The 22,987-nt window shown below is 49.1% G+C and overlaps 2 protein-coding genes across 7 annotated transcripts in view; one reads left to right on the top strand and one right to left on the bottom strand.

Annotated features, from left to right (window-relative positions):
- Window positions 1-713: 713 nt before the first annotated feature.
- Window positions 714-10,096, bottom strand: PXMP2 (peroxisomal membrane protein 2). 6 transcript variants are annotated; one of them, XR_003002529.1, is made up of 4 exons: window positions 9,774-10,096; window positions 8,059-8,176; window positions 3,525-3,644; window positions 714-1,080 (listed from the first exon to the last, which is right to left on the bottom strand). XR_003002529.1 is itself a non-coding variant. In XM_024739869.1 (4 exons), exons 1-4 carry the CDS (start codon window positions 9,973-9,975, stop codon window positions 3,985-3,987), a joined length of 516 nt encoding a protein of 171 aa, XP_024595637.1. In that variant the 5' UTR covers window positions 9,976-10,096; the 3' UTR covers window positions 3,724-3,984. The 6 variants fall into 6 exon arrangements, 4 of the variants coding, with proteins under 4 accessions (XP_024595637.1, XP_024595639.1, XP_024595636.1 ...); XM_024739869.1 differs by lacking the exons at window positions 714-1,080; window positions 3,525-3,644 and adding exons at window positions 3,724-4,017; window positions 6,384-6,546; XM_024739868.1 differs by lacking the exons at window positions 714-1,080; window positions 3,525-3,644 and adding exons at window positions 4,882-5,223; window positions 6,384-6,546.
- A 176-nt stretch (window positions 10,097-10,272) lies between these two features.
- The window catches only part of POLE (DNA polymerase epsilon, catalytic subunit), a 56,107-nt gene continuing 43,392 nt past the window's right edge, over window positions 10,273-22,987 (top strand). Inside the window, exons 1-12 of the mRNA XM_024739880.1 lie at window positions 10,273-10,385; window positions 15,235-15,376; window positions 15,823-15,903; window positions 16,335-16,379; window positions 16,533-16,625; window positions 16,935-17,089; window positions 19,519-19,660; window positions 19,787-19,867; window positions 20,604-20,711; window positions 21,016-21,126; window positions 21,401-21,486; window positions 21,658-21,777. Coding sequence (XP_024595648.1) covers window positions 10,324-10,385; window positions 15,235-15,376; window positions 15,823-15,903; window positions 16,335-16,379; window positions 16,533-16,625; window positions 16,935-17,089; window positions 19,519-19,660; window positions 19,787-19,867; window positions 20,604-20,711; window positions 21,016-21,126; window positions 21,401-21,486; window positions 21,658-21,777 — 1,226 coding nt within the window. The 5' untranslated portion in view covers window positions 10,273-10,323. The remainder of the gene's footprint in view (window positions 10,386-15,234; window positions 15,377-15,822; window positions 15,904-16,334; window positions 16,380-16,532; window positions 16,626-16,934; window positions 17,090-19,518; window positions 19,661-19,786; window positions 19,868-20,603; window positions 20,712-21,015; window positions 21,127-21,400; window positions 21,487-21,657; window positions 21,778-22,987) is intronic.

Below are 22,987 nucleotides of genomic sequence, written 5' to 3'. Positions count from 1 at the left end.
TGGTCAGGGAACTAGATCCCCCATGCCACAACTAAGGAGCTGGCAAGCTGCAACTAAGACCCGGCACAACACTGACGACAACAAAAACTTCGTCTTCCAGTGCAGGGGGTGTGGTTTTGATCCCTGGTCAGGTAGCTATGCCTCTCAGCCAAAAAACCAAAACATAAAACAGAAGCAATATTGTAACATATTCAATAAAGATTTTAAAAATGCTCCACTTCAAAGAAAAAATCTTAAGAAAAAAAAGAGAAAGAAAAGGATCAATAGACATTTCAGGAAATCCTGATAGGGTAACACAAAGATCAAACAGGGGAAAAACAAAAAGCAAAAAACCCTGAGAAAATAGAAACAGCATGCGAGACAGAAAAAAATTCACAAAATATATAATTAAGATCCCAAGAGATATTGTATCCATGAAATAAGGATGGGAGGCAATCAGGAAGGAATGTTTTAAGAATGAAAAAGCAGGGAGGGAGGGCTAATGTAAATGACCAACAGGAAAGCAGACCCCGCTGCTGAAAGGGTGGCATACAGGGCCTCTCAGCAGGTCAGGGCAAGTCCTGGTCTAGAGGGGCCCGTGTCCTATGGGGCCAGGTAGCCAAGCAGTAGTATTGTGATATATGTTACCACAATTTTTTAAACGTTTTAAAAAATCTGAGGGCAGCCCTCTGATCACCCATTTCTTTCAAAGCAACAGCAATTATTCTGAGAAATTAAAATCACCACTGAAAAAACTACATTATAGTTTATTGTGATCCTAATTCAATCCAAGGTGAGAGGTGAAATCATCTCTACTGTATTTTAAGTTTCTTAGGGGAGCACCACCTGAAGACAGGGACCACCTTTTTAAAAACGGATTCTGACGTTCAGAGATTTCTGTTTCTCCATCCATCATTTTAGGGTCATCTTGAATCACATGATCTAGAGGCAGGCTGGGTTGTTCCTGCTTTCTCACCCGCACCCTCCTCCCCCCACGTCATCAGTGTGTCTGAGGACCTCTCCCGGTCATCTTCACTTCCGCAGAGAGGCCAAGTAGGTGTGCCAGAACAGAGCCGTCAAGTCGGCACAGAGCACCTGGAACTGCCGGAGAGAACACGGGCTGCAGTAAGAGCAGGGCCCTGGGCACGCTCATCAGGCACCCACCCCCCAGGACAGAGCTGTCGCGGGTCAGTCCATGCACCCACTGCCGTACCTGCTGAGCCTTTACTGCGTACAAGGCACTGTGCTAGGGGCCCAGCAGAGAGGGGTGAGGACAGTCCCTGCCTGATGGTGTTTACGGGACAGCAGGGAAAATACTCCTTCACTGAGCACTTCGGCTCCTGGCTCAGCCTCTCACCCCAGGACCAGCCATGCAGGTGGCCTCACCCGGCTCCTCCCTGACAACCCCACGACCTGCTCTTCACCCTAACCCATCCTATGCCATTACCCTGCTTCTATGATCTGACAGGCATACTCCCACCCGAAATCACCTGTAGTCAATTACTGGGTCTCCCAGGCACATAAGCTCCATGAAAGTAGCAGTCAGGTCTATCTCATTAGTCACTGTAGCCCCAGAGTCTGGAGCAGCAGGGCATACAGCAGGTGCTCAATACATATGTGTTGAATAAACTCCCTGCCCCTTAAGCACGCGCCGGCAACCACCTTTTAGGAAGGTCTCTAAGCCCAGGCTTGCAGCACTGTCCCTACACGAGTCAGAAGGACTCCATTCTCCAGCCTCTCTACTTTCCCTGCCATAGACCCTTCCACGTCCTCAGCCGGTCTGTCTTCTCATGTCTTTACTTCATCTTCTATATGCCTTAGAACCACAGTGCATAGCCCTGGTTTCCTTCCCTTGTTCCTCAGATGCACTCCCTGGAAAAACCCATATCCTCCTGCCTTCTCACCTGCCTCAGGCCCCAGGCCCCTGCACATAAGAGTCTTCAGCCTCTCCTGGTTCCCGTCTCCAATCAGCTTCCTCTCCTATCCTCCCCAGCACCAAGGTGACCACTTCTTTACTCCCCTCAAAATACCCATCCCCCCAAGCCTCCCCACCCCTCCCCGTCCCAGAGAGCTCGAAGCCCCTCTCTGGCCACAAGGTGTGGCCGGGGTCCCCAGTGAACAGTGACCTCCTCTCTCTGCTGTGCTCACAGGGGAGGCGAGCCTTCCACCTGAAGTGCCTCTCTGCTTACGCTGCAGTCCCACGCCCACCCCCGGCACTGGGGCAGCCTGGGGTGCCACCTGCATGCAGCGTGGCCACTCTTCTCCTAGCTGCAAAACCTTCTCCTCCCCGGCCCACTGCTAACTGCCATTTTCCCCTCCGCTTCCCAAAAGTCCGAGAGACTTTTTTAGACTTGTAGTTTATCTTCTACCTTCCCACCCACTCATCAGTTCTCTGGCTTCAGCCCCATTGAGCCACTGAAGCTGCTCTTGGGAAGGCCATTTTTAAAGCCAATGGAAACGTTCCGATTTTTATTTTGATTTAACTTCCTGCAGCATCAGCTATTGCTGTCCATCGCTGCCTCTGGTTTTCTGCTACCCCTTGGGGTGTGTGTGTGTGTGTGATTACCAAGCCCGTCCCCTCCCTCTTCCCACCCTTGCAAGGTACCTCTTTCCCAAGGGGGCTCTTGCCCCAGGTCTCTTTCTCTCCTCTCCCTAAAGCAGGATGGAAATCAGCCTGTATGAGCTAGTTTCAGGTAGGTTACTTAAATGGTGTGCAGAAAAGGGTTAACACAGCAGGCCTGAGGCCTGGGAATCCCTGGAAAGGCCTGTTTGAGAGGCTGGTGATCGGCTGGTGTCTGGGAACTTGGATTTCATGTGGGGTTCCTGCCTTTCTTCCCGGGATGTAGGGAACTCTGGTGCAGGCGGCGGTGCCCATGTGCCCAGCCCCCATTAAACCCTGGGCAGAAACGCCACGTGCCTGTGTTTTGCGGGTGGGTGAGGGCTTGCTCTGTGTGGTCCTCAGGGGAGGGAGGGATTCCCAGGATCCAGCTGTACATCCTGGCTGCGTGGCCCTCATAAACTTAGGCTGTGAGCCCGTCCACCCGGCAGCGGTCTTGGGACCCAGACACAGATGGGCTGTACTGGGTGTGGAGGCAGTGGACACTGGCAGGGCCTTCAGCAAACCGGAGGGCGGCCTCACCGCAGCCTGCCTGCGGCCTGCGGTCCCGCTTGCAGAGGTTCCCCACCCAGACGCTCCGACCCTCGGCTCAGAGCCCCTTGCCCCGCCCCGGTGTGGCCCTGACATCCCTGCAGGTGAGGCTGCCCTCCCGCAGCTTTGTGGGCGCGGGCTGCAATCCAGCCCTAGAAAGCCGAGCGCTGCTCGGGACGAAAGGGCGCAGCGTGGACGCCGCTTGGAGGCCCCTCCTTCTATGTCACTTTGCCTGCCAGAATCCAGACCGGTAACGATTCCGGGCGAAGAGGAAAGCCCCAGAAGGAATCCGGAACTTGGGGTGACCCTGAGGCTCGAGAAAAAGAAGGCTGGCGGGGGTGGGCTTTGGGGGAGCTCGAAGCCCCTCTCTGGCCCCGCGGTGCCGGGCTGGCCTTACTTGCAAAGGGACTTAGTTGACGTTAATAAACTGCACTGGAGTCCAGAGTCGCCAGTTCATCTGCAGTGCCGGCCAGAATCCTCTCTTCATCTTCGCAGTGAAGGCGGCCGCGTCCTTCCCCTGGAGAGTGGGGAACGCAGGGGGAAACGCAGACCGTGAGCAATACCGGGGCCCCAAAGCCTGACACAGTGATTTCTTTAAAACTGCAGTTTGTTCCGTTCATATGGACACAGCACACACGTGTGCTTGAGCAGCGGTGCAGCAAGGAGCTAACAATCCAGCAGGAGAATCATCAGGACAGCGCTCACACTGCACGCCCTTCGCCCATGACCCCTGAGAGCCGAGCTGACGATGTGATTCACGCTGCTGGTCTGGGCACCAGAACTGCTCTGCTGATGGCTCAGCTGTCAATTCTTTCCAAAATAATCTCCAAAGCTGATGCATTTCTAATCAAAAGTTGTCAGGAGCTTTTTAAATTGATTCTAATTGTCATCTGGAAGGATAAATGCATAAGAATAGCCATCTTGAAAAAGAATAAGAAAGGAAGGCTTACCTTACTAGAAATTTTTTAAAATGCTGTAAAATTATGGCAATTAAAAAGTCTAGCAGCAACAGCCCAAAACAAACCAAATCATGGAAATGTGGAAATGAACAGAATCCAGCAAAAGAACAAAGAGCCCAGATAATGGCCTGTACACATGGGAATGAGAATATGATAAAGTTAACATTTTCCTATACTGGGGACTGTTCAATAAATGGTAACGAGACAGTTTGCTATCTAAGTGGAAAAAACTAAGACTGAAGTATATCTCTCACTATATTAAAAACAAACACATAATACTAGAGGAAAGTATAGGAGAATATTTCTATTATCTTTTGGCCTATCAAAATGTACAAAAAAAAATCACAAGAGTTGAAGAAGAAAATATGGGAGAATATTTCCATTATTTTCCTTTAAGGAAGCCTACAAAGGAAAAGAATGACAGATTTGAATGCATGAATTTTTTAAACTCCTGTATGGAGAAAGCCACCATAACACCTTTTATTTATATAACTTATGCAAACAATCTAACTTTATATGAAGTTAAAAGACAAACACCTGGGACTTCCCTGGTGGCGCAGTGGTTAAGAATCCGCCTGCCAATGCAGGGGACACGGGTTCGAGCCCTGGCCCGGGAAGATCCCACATGCTGCGGAGCAACTAAGCCTGTGCACCACAACTACTGAGCCTGCTGCGCTCTAGAGCCCGCGAGCCACAACTACTGAAGCCTGCATGCCTAGAGCCCATGCTCCGCAACAAGAGAAGCCACCGCAATGAGAAGCCCGCGCACCGCAGCGAAGAGGAGCCCCGCTCGCCGCAACTAGAGAAAGCCTGCGCGCAGCAATGAAGACCCAATGCAGCCAAAAGTAAATAAATTAATTAAAATAAAAAAAGTGTAGGGAAACAAACTTCACACAGAGGGAAAAGCCACAAGGGTTAGGAGCTCTCAAGAGTCACAAAACCTGTGTCTGAATCCCGACTCACGGACTCGTTACACGACCTCAGGCCAGTGTTTACCCTGCAAATAAGTGAAGGCCTCAGCCTCCTCAACTGTCAGGTGGGGTTGATGTGAGGCTCAAAGACCTGAAGCACTGGATGCAGAGCTTGGAACAAGGCAGGTGCTCAATAAATGTCTGCTGATGCTATTATTCTGCACCACTGCAGGGAGGACAGAGAACGACAGCCTTTTTTGGACAACAATTCTAGGAATTAACCAAGCAGGAATCCTTACACAAAAGGGACAGGCATACGGTGGGTGGAACGGTCTGCAGTCTGTAACACAACGTCTGCATCACATTTGCCATATACGTAGAGGCAAATGTTTTTGTTCTTTAATGGAAATATACTCCCTTCCTATTTGGAAGGAAAAAAAAGGGAGAAACTGCTGTGGTACCCTCACTCCTAATATGGGCACCCTCTACTTTCTCCTACCTCTGATTTCCCAAGGACTTCCCAAATATTTCTTTTTACTATCAGGGATTTATTAGCAATCACAGTGAAGTTTAAACATCTTTTCTACTGCCCACCAGGGTCACTTTAGACAGCATGGGTGTTCTCCTTACTAATAAGAACTTGAGGTGAGGTTTCAAAATAAAACCCAAGTGAGAAGCATTCACCTGCTGTGACTGGTTGAACGAATTACTTTCAGGGCAGAACGTGACACGTCTCGGGCACGGAGGTGGAGAGGGGACGGTGAGGGAGCCAGTTAGTGGAGTGAGGTTGGGCAAACACACCTCCCAGGTCTTCCGTTGTGATGTTAAGTCTACACTGGTAAGTTGCCTCTTCAGAGCACTTGTGATGTCCAGACCCTGAGTGACCACAGGCTTCTGCAAGGCCACTAGGGGGCTGGAACTTCTGTGCCATGGATCTCTCTGGCAGTCTGGTGAAGCCCATGGACCCACTTCTCAGAATCATGTTTTGTAATGTATAAAATAAAATATGTGGGACTACAAAGAAACGAATTATACTGAAGTACAGCTATCAAAATATTCAGAAAAAATTTTATGACAGACCAGCATATATGCTTCTTTACTAACACATTCAGTGCTGACACTTGCCAGCAGGTGTAAGGAGTGGTAAGCATCACTGATACTCTGGGCTATAACTGCGACAATGGACACGTGACAGCCCACTCTCTGGGACGGCCACCGCAGGCCAACAGATGCTGCTAACACGACTGTGCTTTGCTTCTGACGTTCACAGAGGACAACGTGAAACTTAAGTTTGAGTGTAAAGTTCACAGACCCTCTGAATTCCAACCACAGCATCCCTGTGCCAAAGAAGAGCTGGCCTGCATGAGTGCTATGGCAGAGACCAACCTCCAGGGAGTTCACGATGAGGAAGAACGAGGACAGGAAGGCGGGTGCGAAGAGGAGGCGGCCCGGCAGCAGCCTTGCGACGCCTGCCGAGGGGGCCTCGGGAGGGAATCCAGTCCCCACGAAGAGGTGGAAGGAGTGACCCAGCGGCCCTGTGAAAAAGAACCTGAGGCCCGCGGTGGGGCTGAGCTGGACACACCCATCCTGGGGCCAGCCTCACACCCAAACCCCAGACCCTAAACCCTGAATCCCTCAGCATTGACCACACAGGTCTGTGTGGCCCTTCTCGAAAATACGCTTTCTATGACTCCTCTCCAAGCATTCTTTTTTGCCTCTGACAGACCAGGCTCGTTCCTGACCCCAGCTGTCACATGGCTGGCTCCTTCTCAACATGCTGGCTTGGAGAGTTCCTTCCGACTGTCCTGAATAATGAACCCACCACCATCCCAGCCACTCTCTACTCCAGGCCCTCTTTCATTTTCTTCAGAGCACTGATCACTGGCTGTCATAGTCTCATTTGCTTAGTTATATAGTGCCCTCTCTTCACCCCTAGAAGGTAAACGCCACAAGACAGGATCGTGTCTGTCTGTCCACTGCTGTGTCTGCAGTGCCTAGAACGGGGCCTGGCTCAGAGAAGGTGCTCGGTAAATAATGGGAGCATCCCTGGTGTCAGAACTTGTCATCAGTCGCTCTTGGATCATTATCAGGGCTGAAACCTGGTGCTGTGCACTGGCTTGTCTGTATCAGGATTATTCATTGCAAAGAGCACAGAGTACTCAGGAGAGAACTGAACCCAGCCACCACGTCTACAGGGAAAACAGACCGGAGGCTCCATAGAATCCAGAATCAAAAGATGGGCAAGGGCCCAGGGGCCTCCCAGCTCGACAGTGAAAAGTCTTTAAACAAGCAGTTCTCCCCTGTCTTTCCCTACCCTTTCACAGAATGTTAAGCGGCCCAGGGCAGGGCTTCTCAGGAGGAAGAGAACGGAAGTCTTGAGGATGGAAAATTGTGATTGGATGACCTCCCAGGTGATTCTGATACACTCCCCCTCTCTGGGGGGATTAGGACTTTAAATATGTTATGGAAAAAGCTGAGATAACTCGAGTTAGCGTGCTTACAAAATGTTATTTGTGAATTCTGAACTGAAAAAAATCACTCTTGTTGCAAAAGACTTCCAAATAATCCATCTATACAAACACTATTGTTGGCCAGAGAACTCAGGGTGGATTTAATAGGTAAAACTTCTGAATCTCTGTGCTTCTGCAATTCAAAAAGCGGTTCAGAAATGACAATTTTCAGGATACGTACGTATTTCTTTTCTGGATGTTTATGCTATGAAAATAACAACAGAAACTAACTGGCCATATTCGAGTCTGTTTTCCTCTTTCAGGGTCTTTGGGTCTTGAAGTCTGATTTTAGGTTCAGGTGACCTATCTGCTCTCAGGTTTCTCAGCCCAATTACAATGGCCACCCTCACCCATGCAATTCAAAACAAAAACCAAATGAAACTATAAAATAAGTGAAGCTAATGTTATCCACCATTTTGACTTTCTCCCATGATGACTTCGATGCTTCTTAAAAAACTGTTTTTCTGAGGTAGATAATTCCAGGTCTTGATATCCTAGCTTTGTCGCACTTAGCCTGCTACTGGGTAAACCAGCCCCTTTATGGAACTCACCCGTAAATGGCATATCTGAGAGGCCCTCTGACATCTAGCTTTTGAGAGCAGTTTTCTTTTTCCTGATTCTTCTCAATCAACTGGGCCAGGAAGTTCCCAAGTGCTGACAAAATGCCACCTGTGGACAGAGAGGTATTCAGAAAACGTGCAGGAGGGCATCTGTTCTTGCACGTAATTAGCATGGCGGTTCTAAGAACATGCTGGGGATGGGTAGAGATGAACCCTTATCAGAGCAGCCGAAATGTGAGGTCCCTACATGAAAAGGTGGATACACACACAGGAGCACAGTAAGATTTCCATCTGGTGGGTGGTATCAGTGTCATATCCTGATTGTGATGTTATCCTATAATTTTGCAAAAGGTTACCATGTGTGGTTATAAAAGGGCAACAGGAGGGATCCTTATGATGAAACTTTTCTGTATTTTGACTATGGTGGTGGATACACAAACCTATACATGTGATAAAACTGCATGGAATTAAACACACACTCACTCATGGGCGAGTACAAGAAAAGCTGGGGGAATCTGAATATGACCTATGGGCTGTATCCATGCCAGTGTCCTTGTTGGGATACTGTACTACAGTTTTACAGAATGTTGCCAATGAGGAAAACTGGGAAAAGTATACAAGGGATCTCCCTGTATTATTTCTTACAACTGTATGTGAATCTACAATTGTCACAATAAAATTTTCAAATAAAAAGGTGGAGACAGGCCCAGTTGCTCAAAGGCTTGGTCTATAGCTGCGTTCTGAGAAGCTCTCTAAGCTATAAAATCCAAAATTCTTAGAAGGGACAGTAAGGAGCCTCTTGATCTGGTCCTTGGCTACTTCTTTCTCATCGTCCCCCTTGCTCACTGTTCATGTTCTCCAGGGACACAGACCCACCTTCCACTCCACCATTACTAGCTAGCTCCTCCCTCAGGACCTTTGCACCCGCTGTTTAAATGTCACCTCCTCAGATAAAAACTACCCTGACCACTTTATCTGCGTTATACATTTATCTGCTTTTTGTCTAGTTCTTTACTAGAATACAAGCTCCGTCAGGGTAGGAACTTACTTATCTTAATCACCGCTAATGCTCCTCACACAGGAAGCAGCTGCGCACAAGTATGCACGGCTAAATTAATAAAAGGGGACAAACTTATAAAGTCGACTAATTGAAAGTAATGAAGGGGGGATGTCTCACAAAAAGCTCAGTACTCCAAATCAAAGGGCCGACCTAACCGAGCACGAGCACCGAGAGCGCTGTGTCGGCTTTCTCCCACATGCAAAGCTGCCAAAGAAAACAAGCCTTAACACCTCCCACCCCGTCCAGGCTTCCCGCGTACTTCCTAAAGGCATTCACCTCAACCCATTCTAGTTCATTCTAGTGCTCAAAACAAGAACAGGTACTAACAAGCCAGAAGGTAGCAGCGGACGCCACGCAGGCTGGCGGGTGACAGACTTCTCCCCCGGGCCCCATTCACCCCGGACGGCCGTCACCTCCGGGGCAGAGGGGCTGGAGGCCCCGAGGTCTGCAGGGTCCTTCAGCTCGTGCACTCCTTTAGTCTGGTCCATGGGTCCACATTTTAGGGTGTCTAAGAGTTACGGTTCGGAACCGAATATACGGTACGCCACGTGCTGAGCTTTCTGGTTGATTTAAGGCCTCTGGAGGGTCATTTTGACGCACCAGATTTTGCCTTTCACGCTCAAACCCCCACGTTGGATGCACCTACGGGGCTGCGTCACCGGGCCGTCCGAGCTCCGGGCCGCCCCTCGCCCAGGCCCGTCCCTTCCGCCGCCGCTCCGCGCCGACCTGGTGGTCGCCTTGGTGAGCACCGGGTAGAGCCGCAGGAGGCGCAGGTACTGGGCGAGCGCCCGCCGCGGGAATGCCCCGAGGTCGGCCTCGGCCGTCAGCTTCGACGCCGCCGGCGCCATCGTCTTCCCGGCGCAGCGCGGGCCGGGGACACCGACCCCACTGGGTTCCGGGTGCGGCGCAAGGGGCTGGGACGGCCGGACATTTCCCGCCCCGCCGCGAGCCGCAGTGCCTCCCGGGACACACCCCTCAGTGCGCCGCGTGAGCCTCCGCGCACTTTTCCGGGAGTCCCTAACGGGCCACCTCCGCCTCGGGCGCCGGCGGCGATTGGAGCTCGGCGGGGCGGGGCGCGGCGCATCGAGCCTTCTGATTGGGCGATGGGTGCTTCCGGTCTCTCGCGAGAGTTGGTGGGAGCGCGCCAAATTTTTACGGGGAAGCTGCGGCGGAGGAGTTGGCGGCAGCTCGAAGCTATGGTTCTGAGGAACAGCGGGCGGCGGCGCGCAGAGCCGGGCTTGGACGGCGAGGCCAGCCGGTGAGGGGGGGCCCGGCCTCCCGGGCGGGGGGCGGGCGGCGCGGGAGCGCCCCCTCCTCAGCGCGCGGGGCTTCCGCGAGCAGCGGCGAGAGTGCCTGGGGCGCTCCCCACGGCCGCCCGACGTGGGCTCCGGGTTGAGAGTCGGGCGTCTCTCCTCCGCCGCCCCTCGTCTCGGTGGTGCCACCTTGTCGGCGCCGTGTCCGAGGCCCTCGGCGAGCGGCCTGGCGGCGGCTCAGCGGGGACTGTGCGTCTCTGGGACGGGGCCGTGGGGAGGGACGCGCCGGAGCGGGGCTCGTGCGGGGCTGCGCTGCGGGTGCGTTCTCCTCGGGGGAGAAGCCCGGGGCCACGCCAGGAGCGCGCCGAGGCGGTGTAGCCTAACCTCGGGTCGGCGCCCAAGCTCTGGGCGCGCGCTGTGGTCGGCGCGTTGTGTGCTCGAGTCGCGGCGGTGGAGGCGCGCAGCGTCGGCCTCCGGGTCCCGCCCGCTGCCTGGCGCGGGCCCGGCGGCCCTGAGCGCGGTGAGGCGCCGCTGCCGAATAGGAAGAGCCGCTGTGGACTTTGGGCGCAGCGCTCGGACAGTGTCGGTCCTGTCGTAAGCGGTCAGTAACGGTGGTTGTCTTTGTTACGGTTGCCTCCGTCGTTCGGGTTTTGTACTATCACGGGGTTAAAAGTGAGTTATGCGGCTCCTGAGAAAAGTTTTGAGAGGCGGTGTGGTCCAAGTGAGCAGTTTCCGAGTCCACTTAATCCAACACTTGATGCCAAGATAGAACCCAGGGTATTTGGAGGAACGTATTACTAGTACGGAGCGCCGCACGCCCGGGAGCAGTTCTCCGTAAGTAGCACTTCAGTCTTGACTGGGTAAAGATCTGGGCCTCAGACTGAAGTTACCTGTGTTCTCTAGCAGGGCCTGGAATACAGTTTTTCTGCGGTTTTGATTGAAGGTGGATCCAGAGATTTTAAAGCCATACCGTGCGGTGGTGTGTTGGTTTCCCACTGCTGCTGTCACAGACGACCACTTAGTGGCTTACACTGTACCGGTGTATTCTCAGGTCAGAAGTTCTAAAAGTCAAGATGGGGCAGGGCTTCTTTCGTTCCGAAGGCCTGAGGGGAGAATCTGTTCCCTTGCCCTTTGTAGCTCGTAGAGGCTTCTTTCTCCACCTTCAAAAGCAGCACTGTCAGATCTCCAGTCTCTCGCTCTGATTTCTGGCTCCCTCGCGTAAGGACCCTTTATGATTGCAGTGGGCCCACCCAGGTGATCCCCATCTCGAAGTCCTGAACGTAATCACACCTGCAGACTCCCTTTTGTCATGTAGGATGACACAGGTTCCTTGCATTAGGACATAGACGTCTGGGGGGGGAGGGTTGTCAAGTATCCTGCCTACAACAGGTGGCTGTAATCTTTTGTGAAAAATAAGGATCCTAATGTTGAAATAGGTCATTCTGTTCTTCAAGTGGAGGTGATAGACCCAAGGACTACCTTCAGGCAAAGGAGTTTTTCTTAAGCACCTCTCTGACCACTTTTGTTTATAAGTTAATAACTAGTGAAATGTGTTACAGTAACTAAAGACATGAATTCTGCACAGGCTTAGTTCAGATCTTTTTTTTTAATTTTTAATCTGGTCTCTATTTTGTATATTTAGCTTTCTTAGACTGCTTCCTTTCTTGGACTGCACATACATATTTTTCTCTGCTCACTGGTTTATAAAGTAGCTCATTTATTTACATTAAGATAAAAAGGCAGGACTTCCCTGGTGGTGCAATGGTTAAGAATCCGCCTGCCAACGCAGGGGACACGGGTTCGAGCCCTGATCCGGGAAGATCCCACATGTCGCGGAACAGCTGAGCCTGTGCACCACAACTACTGAGCCTGTGCTCTAGAGCCCGTGAGCCACGCCTACTGAGCCCTCGTGCCACAACTACTGAAGACCGCGCAGCTAGAGCCCATGCTCCACACAAGAGAAGCCACCGCAATGAGAAGCCCTTGCTTGCCGCAACTAGAGAAAGCAATGAAGCCCCAATGCAACCAAAAATAAATTAAAAAAAAGACAAAAAGGCAAGGGCTATCGATTCTTAGCTGTACATTTTTGAGGAGTGCAGAATATAGTTGGCTTAGCTAATAAATAGGCCTTCTGCCAAAAATATATAGGGTCCAGAATCTCAGAACTGCAGTTTAAAGAAGAGACTAGCCTTTTTTTTTGGGCCGCGTTGGGTCTTTGTTGCTGCACGTGGGCTTTTCTAGTTGCAGAGAGTGGGGGCTACTCTTCGTTGCGGTGCGCAGGCTTCTCGTTGTGGTGGCTTCTTTTGTTGCGGAGCACGGGCTTTAGGCATGCGGGCTTCAGTAGTTGTGGCACGAGGGCTCAGTAGTTGTGGTGCACAGGCTTAATTGCTCCACGGCATGTGGGATCTTCCCGGACGAGGGCTTGAACCGGTGTCCCCTGCATTAGCAGGCCGATTCTTAACCACTGCTCCACCAGGGAAGCCCTAGCATTTGTGTTTTAAGTTGGAATGCTAATAAAATAATTGTTCTGTTTTGAAGATAGATAAGCCATAATTACTCTGGTCGATCTAGATGGGATCACACCTGTGGAGTTAAAGATTGTGAACAATTTGGGATCATCCCAACCTCTGGAATCAACAGTTTTGGATAGTTCTGTTGGTGGAAAGTCTTCGTCAAGTACTTAATTTAAGGTTTATGATCAAATCTGTATGAAGAGTTATTTACAAAATCCTAACCAGAGAAAGGCTTGGGAAGTTTGAAGCAAATGTACTGAGCTGAGAAGTGATTTCCCTTCTCAGTTGAGATAGTTCCTCTCACACAGAACAATATTATATCCCCACCTTTATCCATATGTGGTTCTACTGACATCTAGAGTCAGGCGTCCCAGAAGATACATCGTGTTTTTAAGGTACACTTTATTCTGCCACAACAGGTGAGTTTCTGTAACCCCAGTTTGCTCATATGTAGTTGGTAAACAGGAGAATATCAGTAAAATGTGGAGATTATATTGGTTCATTTGCAATTTTCTCTAGGCAAGGGGGTTGGAATCCGCAGTAGGGAAGGAAAGAGCTCTTGGCTGGAGTGTTGCACAGACATGTGCACTGTTGGCTCTGTTTGAAGAAAATTTCATCTGAGCGCCTGCAGCAGGGCCTCCCTCCCATCTCAGGTGGCAGGCTACACTTTTCTCCTGTGCTCAGCAGTCATAAACCAGGACCTCTCCTCTCATGTTGTGCATTTAAAACAAACAGCTCTGTAAAAACGTGGTTAATGACTTTGCTGTGTAGAATTAAAGCTACCTTTCAATGTTTATAAACCAGGTAAAAGAGAAAACGGCCTAGCCTGGGTCATTGCTGTCTCTATACACTCAGGCACTGCAGACCTCCTTGTTGCACTTTGCTAGTGTGAAATGCGCTTTCCCAGATGTGCTGCAGCCACCTCAGTGTGTGTAGGAGCACTGTGCTTTATTTACATGTGCCTTGCACAGGGTAGTACCTGAAAAGTGTTCAGTCAATATTTTTCCGACTCAAATTACACGACTTGAAAACACAGATGAATTAGTTCATTCAAGTTATTTCAAATAACTCTGACATTACAGAATTTTACCTTGTAGATGACAAAAAACAGATATTCCCCTCTGTTTCTATTGATCTCTAGTAAATATCACACATACTATATCAAGCACCCACTCAGCTACAAAAAATCCTATCCTCACATCATGTGATTTAATCATCACTGCTCCCTTTTGGTAGGACTAGACTCCACTCCATTGGTCATTCATTTTTTCATACATAATACTGTGCTGCCAGCTTGGCATTTTTCAAAGCGCTTTTACGTTCATTGTCGCTAATGCTCGTGAAAATCCTGTGTGGTAGATACTGTTAATTGCATTTTCCAAGAAACAAACTAAATTTGGGAACTAACATTTAAAAAATAAATAAACAAAGAAACAACTTTTTATTTGAGATAGTGGTAGATTCTTATGCAGTTGTAAGAAATTACACAGAGATCCCTTAACCCGATTTCCCCCAGTGGTAACATCTGATGTAACTGGAGTGCAATGTCACATCCAGAAAATTGACATGATACAACAACGCATGTACACTTATTTGTGTGTGCGCACTTAGTTTTGTGCACTTTGTGTATTCACCACCACCACCATCAAGACGCAGAACAGTTCTGTCCCAAGGATCCCTCATGCTACCTTCTTATAGCCACAGCCACCCCCCTTCCCGCATTCATGGCAGCTGCTAATCTGTTCTCCACCTCTAACTGTTATTTTAAGAATGCTATATAAGTGGAATAAAATACACAATTTGGGGGAGTTGGCTTTTTCACTCAGCATAATTCCCTTGAGACCCATCCAGGTTATTGCATGTATCAATAAGTTTGTTATCAGTGAGTTGTATTCCATGGGAAGGATATAACATGGGTTAAATATTCACCTGTTGAAGAATATCTGGGTTGTTTCGACTTTTTGTGTGTAATGAACAAAGCTGCAATGAACATTCACATGCAAGTCTTTTGTATGAGCACGACTTTTCTCTGGGATGAAAGCTCAGGATTGCAGTACTGGACTTTGTGCATTTTTAATATCCCATGAGGCAGCAGTGTCCAGCCAAGATTGTTGTTTTTATTAGTGTTCTGGTTACACAGGTAAACAAGTTTTGAGAGTTCTGCCCCAGTTGTCTTTTTCCTGAGACCTGTTATCTTAATGAGCTGTTTCGCCAAATGTGAGGTTTTTCAGGGATGCTCCTACCATGTCATAAATGAAATTCTTACACTAAGCAGACTGAGGGCTGCGGGAGTAGATAGTGTCATGATCAGTGGAGACCGGATTTCTCTCCTTTCACTCAGGGACGATGGCCCCTCTACCTCTGTCTCGGCACTCAAGCGCCTGGAGCGCAGTCAGTGGACAGATAAGATGGATCTGCGGTTTGGTTTTGAGAGACTCAAGGAGCCTGGTGAGAAGACAGGCTGGCTTATCAACATGCACCCTGTAAGCACCTGTGCTTTTCCTCCATCTTCCTCCTTCCATTCAGGAGGGTGGCTGCACCCCTTGTGGCATAGCCCTTGTCTGAAGAGTAGGTGACCCCTAGCGGGAACCTGTTGTCTGGGCAATACAGGTAGAGATGGGATTGTTCGTAGCTCTCCTGCTTTCCTCTCTAACTTCTTTGGGTCATAAAGAGGCCACTGGGAAGACTGAGGTAAGGGGTATCCCTGTTACCCATAAGAATAAAGCTTTCAAAGATGAGGGGGGAACAGAGAAATTCCCATTTGGAGGCTGTTATGACGCGGTTCTTGTGAATGGGGCCAGTAGTGTTTATGCAAAAGGGTAGAGAAAGATTTTGTTTTTAAAGTGCTCAGTTTCCCAGAGAAGGAGGAAAAGGCTCTTGTGCTGTGTAGAGGATAACTTTGTGCCCGTGTTGACTGCTTCTCTTGTAGACGGAGATTTTAGATGAAGATAAACGCTTAGTTAGTGCGGTGGATTACTACTTCATTCAAGATGATGGGAGCAGATTTAAGGTAAGCCCTTGCCTCCAAGAAGCTAACAACCACTCAGTAATGAGGCGTAGCTGGGCTCAAAATGGCAAGTGTCCTTTTAGCTCTGCAACTGTGAGGAGAGGGATTGGGAGGCTTGCGATGTGCAGCTTCCTGAAGCCCTTTTAGGGACATGGGCCCCTTGGAGCCACATTAGTCACCACTTAAGATGTCCTAAGAGAAGCTAGCTCAGAAAGGCTGAAAGATGAGCAGCAGTGTGTCTCTTAGACTCTTGCCCCTGTGATATGTGCATGTCCTAATTTTCTATTGCACTGTCTCTCTTAAGATATGTCAAGGTCAAGGATGCATTGGATCTAGGCTAGGCTATATCACGGGTATAACAGCAAACAGCCTGTCTTCATTTTTCTTCCTTTTTTCTTTCTCATCACCCCCCTGAATGGGTGTGACTCTTGCAGGTGGCCTTGCCCTATAAGCCATATTTCTACATTGCAACCAGAAAGGTAAGTCTGTGGTTCATGGCATCAGGTCAAACGACCTGTGCCTCGTTTAGTGGGGGGATTTAAAACTGGAAATAAAGAGTCTTCAAGAGAAATGAGCAAGGAAGGAAATAGATTTTACTAATGGGAAGTCCTTTCATTCTGATCCTGATTTAGGGTTGTGAGCGAGAAGTTTCGTCTTTTCTCTCTAAGAAGTTTCAGGGTAAAATTGCTAAAGTAGAGACTGTTCCTAAAGAGGATCTGGACTTGGTGAGTATCACCCAGCCCTTTCAGGGTAAATGAGGCCGGGTCCACCCTGCCCATGGGGTGAGATGGGAAGAGGACAAGTTCCACACCTGTGGGACAGTATAGATGATGGGCTTTGGTGACTGTCCCTGTATCCTCTTAGAGAACTCTAGTGGCATAGTTGGTGCCGCATGCAGAGCTGAACAAGGTGCTTTGGAGTTGCCAACTCTTCAAATCATTTATTTACCTTTAAATCGTGTTGCCTTATTTCCTCTCCCCAATGTAGTATTTTTTTCTCTTTGAACTCATGAGCACCATCTCTTCACTCTGTAGCCAAATCACTTGGTTGGTTTGAAACGAAATTACATTAAGCTGTCCTTCAACACCGTGGAGGACCTTGTCAAAGTGAGGAAGGAGATCTCCCCTGCTGTGAAGAAAAACCGGGAACAGGGCCACACCAGTGATGCCTATACGGCTATGCTCACCAGGTAAGCTTCATTCACATAAGCAGAGCAGCCAGTCAGTCCACAAGGACTGTTTCCCATTTTTCTTACGTTTACAAGATGGGTAGGAGGTGGGAAAACTCAGCAATAAAATTACCTTAATGATAGGCTCCATTCAATGTGGAAACAGTTTTGAGCAATTAGGTAGACTTTCTTTCTTTTTTTTTTTTTTTTTGCGGTACGTGGGCCTCTCACTGTTGTGGCCTCTCCCGTTGCGGAGCACAGGCTCCGGATGCGCAGGCTCAGCGGCCACGGCTCACGGGCCCAGCCGCTCCGCGGCATGTGGGATCCTCCCGGACCAGGGCACGAACCCGTGTCCCCTGCATCGGCAGGCGGACTCTTAACCACTGTGCCACCAGGGAAGCCCTGGTAGACTTTCTTATATGTTCCCTTTGTGTTAAATAAATGGTGGATTCCCAGGCTGTATTTTAGCTGTCCTTCTTTTCTAACATAGAGGGTAGATTTGTGGCTCCAAATTTAGTTGCTGTAACAGTAGACGTTTTAGATTTCTAATCCCACCATCTTAACACGGTCTGTTTTCATGGTTTTTAGTAAGTGTTAAGATGTCTGCAACTTTTATTAAATACCTATATTTACATAGCACATCTCCAGAGATCCCTGGGTATTATACAGAGAAATTAAGTATAGGACAACACTGTTCATTAAATATTTAGACAGCAAAAGTAATAAGAAACAGGGTAAGAGATTAAGAAGAAATCTTGGCTAATTAAAAGTTATGATGACTTCCACATACAGATGGCCAACAGGTGCATGAAAAGATACTCAACATCTCTATTAGGGAAATGCAAATCAAAACTACAGTGAGGTACCACCTCACACCAGTCAGAATGGCCATCATTAAAAAGTCTACAGGGCTTCCCTGGTGGCGCAGTGGTTGAGAGTCTGTCTGCCGATGCAGGGGACACGGGTTCGTGCCCCGGTCCGGGAAGATCCCACATGCCGCGGAGCGGCTGGGCCCGTGAGCCGTGGCCGCTGAGCCTGCGTCATTATGGAGAACAGTATGGAGTTTCCTCAAAAAACTAAAAAAATAGAGTGCCATATGACCCAGCCATCCCATTCCTGGTCATATATCTGGACAAAACCATAATTCCAAAAGATACATGCACCCCTATGTTCATAGCTGCATTATTCACAATGGCCAAGACATGGAAACAACCTAAATGTCCATCGACAGATGAATGGATAAAGAAGATGTGGTACATATATACAGTGGAATATTACTCAGCCATAAAAAAGAATAGAATAATGCCATTTGCAGCAGCATGGATGGACTTAGAGATTATCATACTAAGTGAAGTAAGTCAGAAAGGGAAAGAAAATACTATATGTCACTTATAATGTGGAATCTAAAATATGACACAAATGAACTTATCTACGAAACAAAAACAGACTCACGGACATACAGAACAGACTTGTGGTTGCCAAGGTGGAGGGGGAGGGATGGATTGGGAGTTTGGGGTTAGCAGATGCAAACTATATATAGAATGGATAAGCAATAAGGCCTGCTGTATAGCATAGGGAACTATATTTAATACCCTGTGGTAAACAATAATGGAAAAGAATTTTTAAAAGAATGTTTATATATGTATGACTGAATCATTTTGCTGTACAGCAGAAATTAACACAGCATTGTAAATCAGCTCTACTTCAGTTTTTAAAAAAGGCACACAAAAAGTTAAGATGACTTCAGAAGAACTAATTGTATCCTCTGACAAAAGTAGATCAGTTTGGGACCCTGAACATTTCTGCACACTACCCCCGCACAGTGGCCCATTAATTACTTTTCAGAATATTGCAAGTTGTAACCAGAGACCGAGTCCCCAGAGGCCTGCCTTCTCTAAAACCCATTGCCTTTCTTTCCCCCCTTAATAGTCCATTCGGTATTTGGAAGCTTAGTGGGCTAATATTGGAGTGAATATTCTAGTGACAATGATTCCCTCTTCGATATGGTAATAATTATGATACAGAAATAGTCACTGTTTACCTGTCACTTCACCATGCCGACAGCTTTGTGGCTAGTACCTCATGACGCTCTTGCAGGGTGGGCCTGTTACTGTCATCCTCGTTTTCTTGATGAAGAAATAAGCTTAGTGAGGGTGGGTCACATCTGTAGACATGCCTCCCAAGTAACAGTTTCCTTTCTTTGCTCTTTTAAATGGGGTGTAACTTACGTCCTATAAAATGAATGTCCTAAGTATACTGAATTTCCTTGTGACTGTGGCCTGCTGCTTGGTGGGGTGGGGTTCATCCAAGGTCATTCCTTACGAAGGGCCTGTCCTGATCATCTCAGCCACCTTGTAAAACTTTAGTGTTTTCATTGTATGGACACTGGTCTTCCCCCCTCCAGCCCCTAGCGGAGCATAGTTGAAAAAGCTGCTGTCTTTACTTTGCAGTGTTCTACAAGGGGGCAGTGTGATTACTGATGAAGAGGAAGCCTCTAAGAAGATTTCTGACCAATTGGACAACATTGTAGACATGCGAGAGTACGATGTGCCCTACCACATCCGCCTCTCCATTGACCTGAAGATCCATGTGGTGAGTGGGCTATTGCATGTGGGCAGTTCCTGATAGCCAGGAGGTGATACTGAAGGATAGATCCATAGAGTTGACTTCCTTGGACAGACGGAGAAGTCTTTAGTTAATGCACCACACGTCCTGCAGGCTCACTGGTACAACGTCCGGTACCGAGGAAGTGCCTTTCCAGTGGAAATTGCCCGCCTCGATGATCTTGTTGAACGACCCGTAAGTACCACTTGCATTTCTTCCATCTTAAACTTTCCAGTTGTTTTTGGAGAGTGAATTCTGCGCTGAAAGGTGAATTTGATTCAAAGGTTTGTTTGCTTCTTTTTCCTCAGATACCTTCTTAAAAGAATTATGGGGTAGTTGTTTTTTTCATCAGTTTCTGACCTGACAGTGTAATTTGACTTTGCACACAGACATCATCACGTGACGTCAGTATTTGAGCTAGGCTGGATCGGAACATTTGAGGGAAAGCTCTGACTTCCATTTTGGGTGGTTAATAGTAAAGTGATATGTTGAAAAGTGGATTCATAACTGGTTTGGGGACAGCTCTGTGATCTTGGGAAAGTCTATACTCTGTTTTCTCACATCCAAAATGAAGTTGTCAGTTCTGTATCATCATCTCCTGTCAGGGTTGTCATAAAGGACAAAATGAGTGATGCATTTTAAAGAGCTTTGAGACTCAGGTGTTCTGTAATTCTAGACTTTTCCTGCGAACAGCTACTCTAGCATTTTCTCATACGTTTAAGTTTTCATATCCTCATGGTATTCTGGACATAGGTCTTTCATCCTCAAGATGCCAGTCCCACTTCCTCCTGAACCTTTCCCCGCAGCAGCTTGACTCTTACTTTTAGTAACTGGCAGTAGAGGTGGAGGTGGTGGGTGTCAAGAGGACCACAGGGTCTCCAGAGCTCAGCTTGGTTTGTGGCCGACTTAATGCTACATTTTGTCCCTTCAGGACCCTGTGGTTTTAGCATTTGACATTGAGACGACCAAACTGCCCCTCAAGTTTCCCGATGCTGAGACTGATCAGATTATGATGATTTCCTACATGATTGATGGTCAGGTGAGTGGTGCCTTCTGGGAACAAGGACCATAGCTGGTCCTCAAACCAGAACAGTGTCCACCCTTGGTTAGTACTTTTTTTGTGAATAATGACTGAGTGGAGTCCACAGAACCTGTTCTAACATCCAGCCACGCTCTGCCTTCCAGGCAAATCTGAGGATTAGGTAGAGTGTCTCTTCTTGGGAAAGCCAGGGCGCTTCAAGCTGCTGCAGAGATTTTGTAGCGAGAGTCTCTGGGCTGCGTGTGAGAGGTGTGTCTTTGGCTTTGTGTCTCTGACGCATACTGACTGCTAATGAACTTCCCAGGGCTACCTCATCACCAACAGGGAGATCGTCTCAGAAGATATAGAAGATTTCGAGTTCACCCCTAAGCCAGAATATGAAGGGCCCTTCTATGTCTTCAATGCGCCTGACGAGGTAGAGGTGTCACTTGGGAAACTGCCTGATGTTTGGGGTAGAGTGGGAAGGGGAGGCAGGCCTGGTGACCCTCTTAGGCCTCGGCATTCCTCTAATCATAGCAGCAGCTGGACTCAGTCCCCAGTGGCTGGTCCTCATTCACCTGGAGGCCCTGTTGGGTTGGAAATAACAGGCTCACGTGAGGTTGCTGCTCCTCAGCTTTGGAGAGCTGCCTGGAAATCGCTTGAAGGAGAGTAAAAGCAACCCTCTGACTGCTAAGATTTGTTGAATTCAGGTTCATCTAATCCAAAGATGGTTCGAACACATCCAGGAGACCAAACCCAACATCATGGTCACCTATAATGGGGACTTTTTCGACTGGTGAGTCAGAACGTGGGGTGGGGGGGGAGGAGCACCGCTGGGTGGCGCGGGCGGGCTCCGCACTGTGATTGAGAGGAGCTCACATGAGGCGTCCCCTGGGGGCAGTCTTCCTGGTCTCTTAAGAATTAGAGACTCACTGCCCCACGTGCTTGTCCATCCTCTCGTCATTAGGCCATTTGTGGAGGCCAGAGCAGCGGTCCATGGACTGAGCATGTACCAGGAGGTTGGGTTCCAGAAGGACAGCCAGGGGGAGTACAAAGCACCCCAGTGCATCCACATGGACTGTCTCAGGTAGGCCCCACAGCTCACCTGGCGGCTGGTCACAGTGTCTCATGAGGGCTTCCCGTGAGTGAGGTCTAAGGTTCCCATCTCGCACACGCTGGTCCTGTCCACAAGAAGTAGCTCCCATCATCTGAGAGAACAGTGGCTTCCGGCTCTGCCCAGGTCCCGGGATGTGTCTTTCATCATTTGTTCATCCTTCATTCAGTCAGCAAACACATGCTGAGCACTGGTCCTCAGGGTGTGGAAACCAGACCAGAAAGAAAGAAAGACCTGGTAGAGTGAGGCCCGGTGCCATGGGAGCTCGTGGAGGGGCCTTGGCTTCCCACACGAGGTTGGGATGTGGTAGTCAGGCTCGTGCATGGTGTCCAGGCAGGCTGGGGTGTCCAGGCTGAGGACAAGTGTGCAAGGTGGCCCGGAGTGCTGAGGGGCAAGGCTGGAGTGGAAGGAGGTCTCGTGGGCTTTCTGTGCCTGGTGGGGAGGGGGTTTTATCTTGGTGGTCATGAGGAGCCATTGATGCGTTTTCTCTTTAGCCCTGGTGTTACGGCGCGTGGATTGAAGGGGCAGGCCGGGTCATAAGGTGCACAGGAGTGAAGAGGGCTGGACTAGAGATATTTGAGAGCCGAGGACTTGGGGATCTATAGATTTGGGGACAGGTGCAGGAGGCATGGCGAACTCTGGTTCTCAGGGCTTGGGGTGGGCTTATGGGGGAATAGAACAGAGCTCGGGTTCCGAGTAGAAGCAGGCCTGGGAGCCCTACCCACGTGGAGGGCCTGGAGACTGTGGGGCACTGTGATGTGGTAAAAAAAAAAAGTGATAGTCGATAGATTCTCAAGAAGAGAAGTAAAAGAGAAGTGGGCACCCTCAGTGGAGGCCCCAGTGGGTCATTTCTCAGGGAGAGGATGGCCCACAGGGCAGAGAGGCCAAGGAAGGTGAGATTGGATGCTGCCAGTAAGAAGACGTGGGTCCTAGAGAGACAACGGTGTGTGTCATGGGGGAAGAGGTGGAGATGGGCGTGAGGTGGCCTGGAGTGTTTCTGTGCTAAAGGGATGGTGCAAGAGGATGAAGAGAGTTTGACGACAGGGTGTGAGGGGCGGGGAGAGCAGGGCAGAGCCTGGCTGTAGAGGGGACAAGCTGTGGAGGGATCCAGAAGGCCAGAGGGCACAGGTTCCTGCCTGCCCACCTTTGCGTTTCTCTGTGAGGCTGAGAGGAAGGCCGTGGG

Source organism: Neophocaena asiaeorientalis, unplaced genomic scaffold (assembly GCF_003031525.2).
Source record: "Neophocaena asiaeorientalis asiaeorientalis breed wild unplaced genomic scaffold, Neophocaena_asiaeorientalis_V1.1 scaffold757, whole genome shotgun sequence".
Taxonomy (NCBI): domain Eukaryota; kingdom Metazoa; phylum Chordata; class Mammalia; order Artiodactyla; family Phocoenidae; genus Neophocaena; species Neophocaena asiaeorientalis.
Note: the sequence above shows the minus strand (reverse complement) of the source record. Positions and strands in the feature narration are given on the sequence as shown.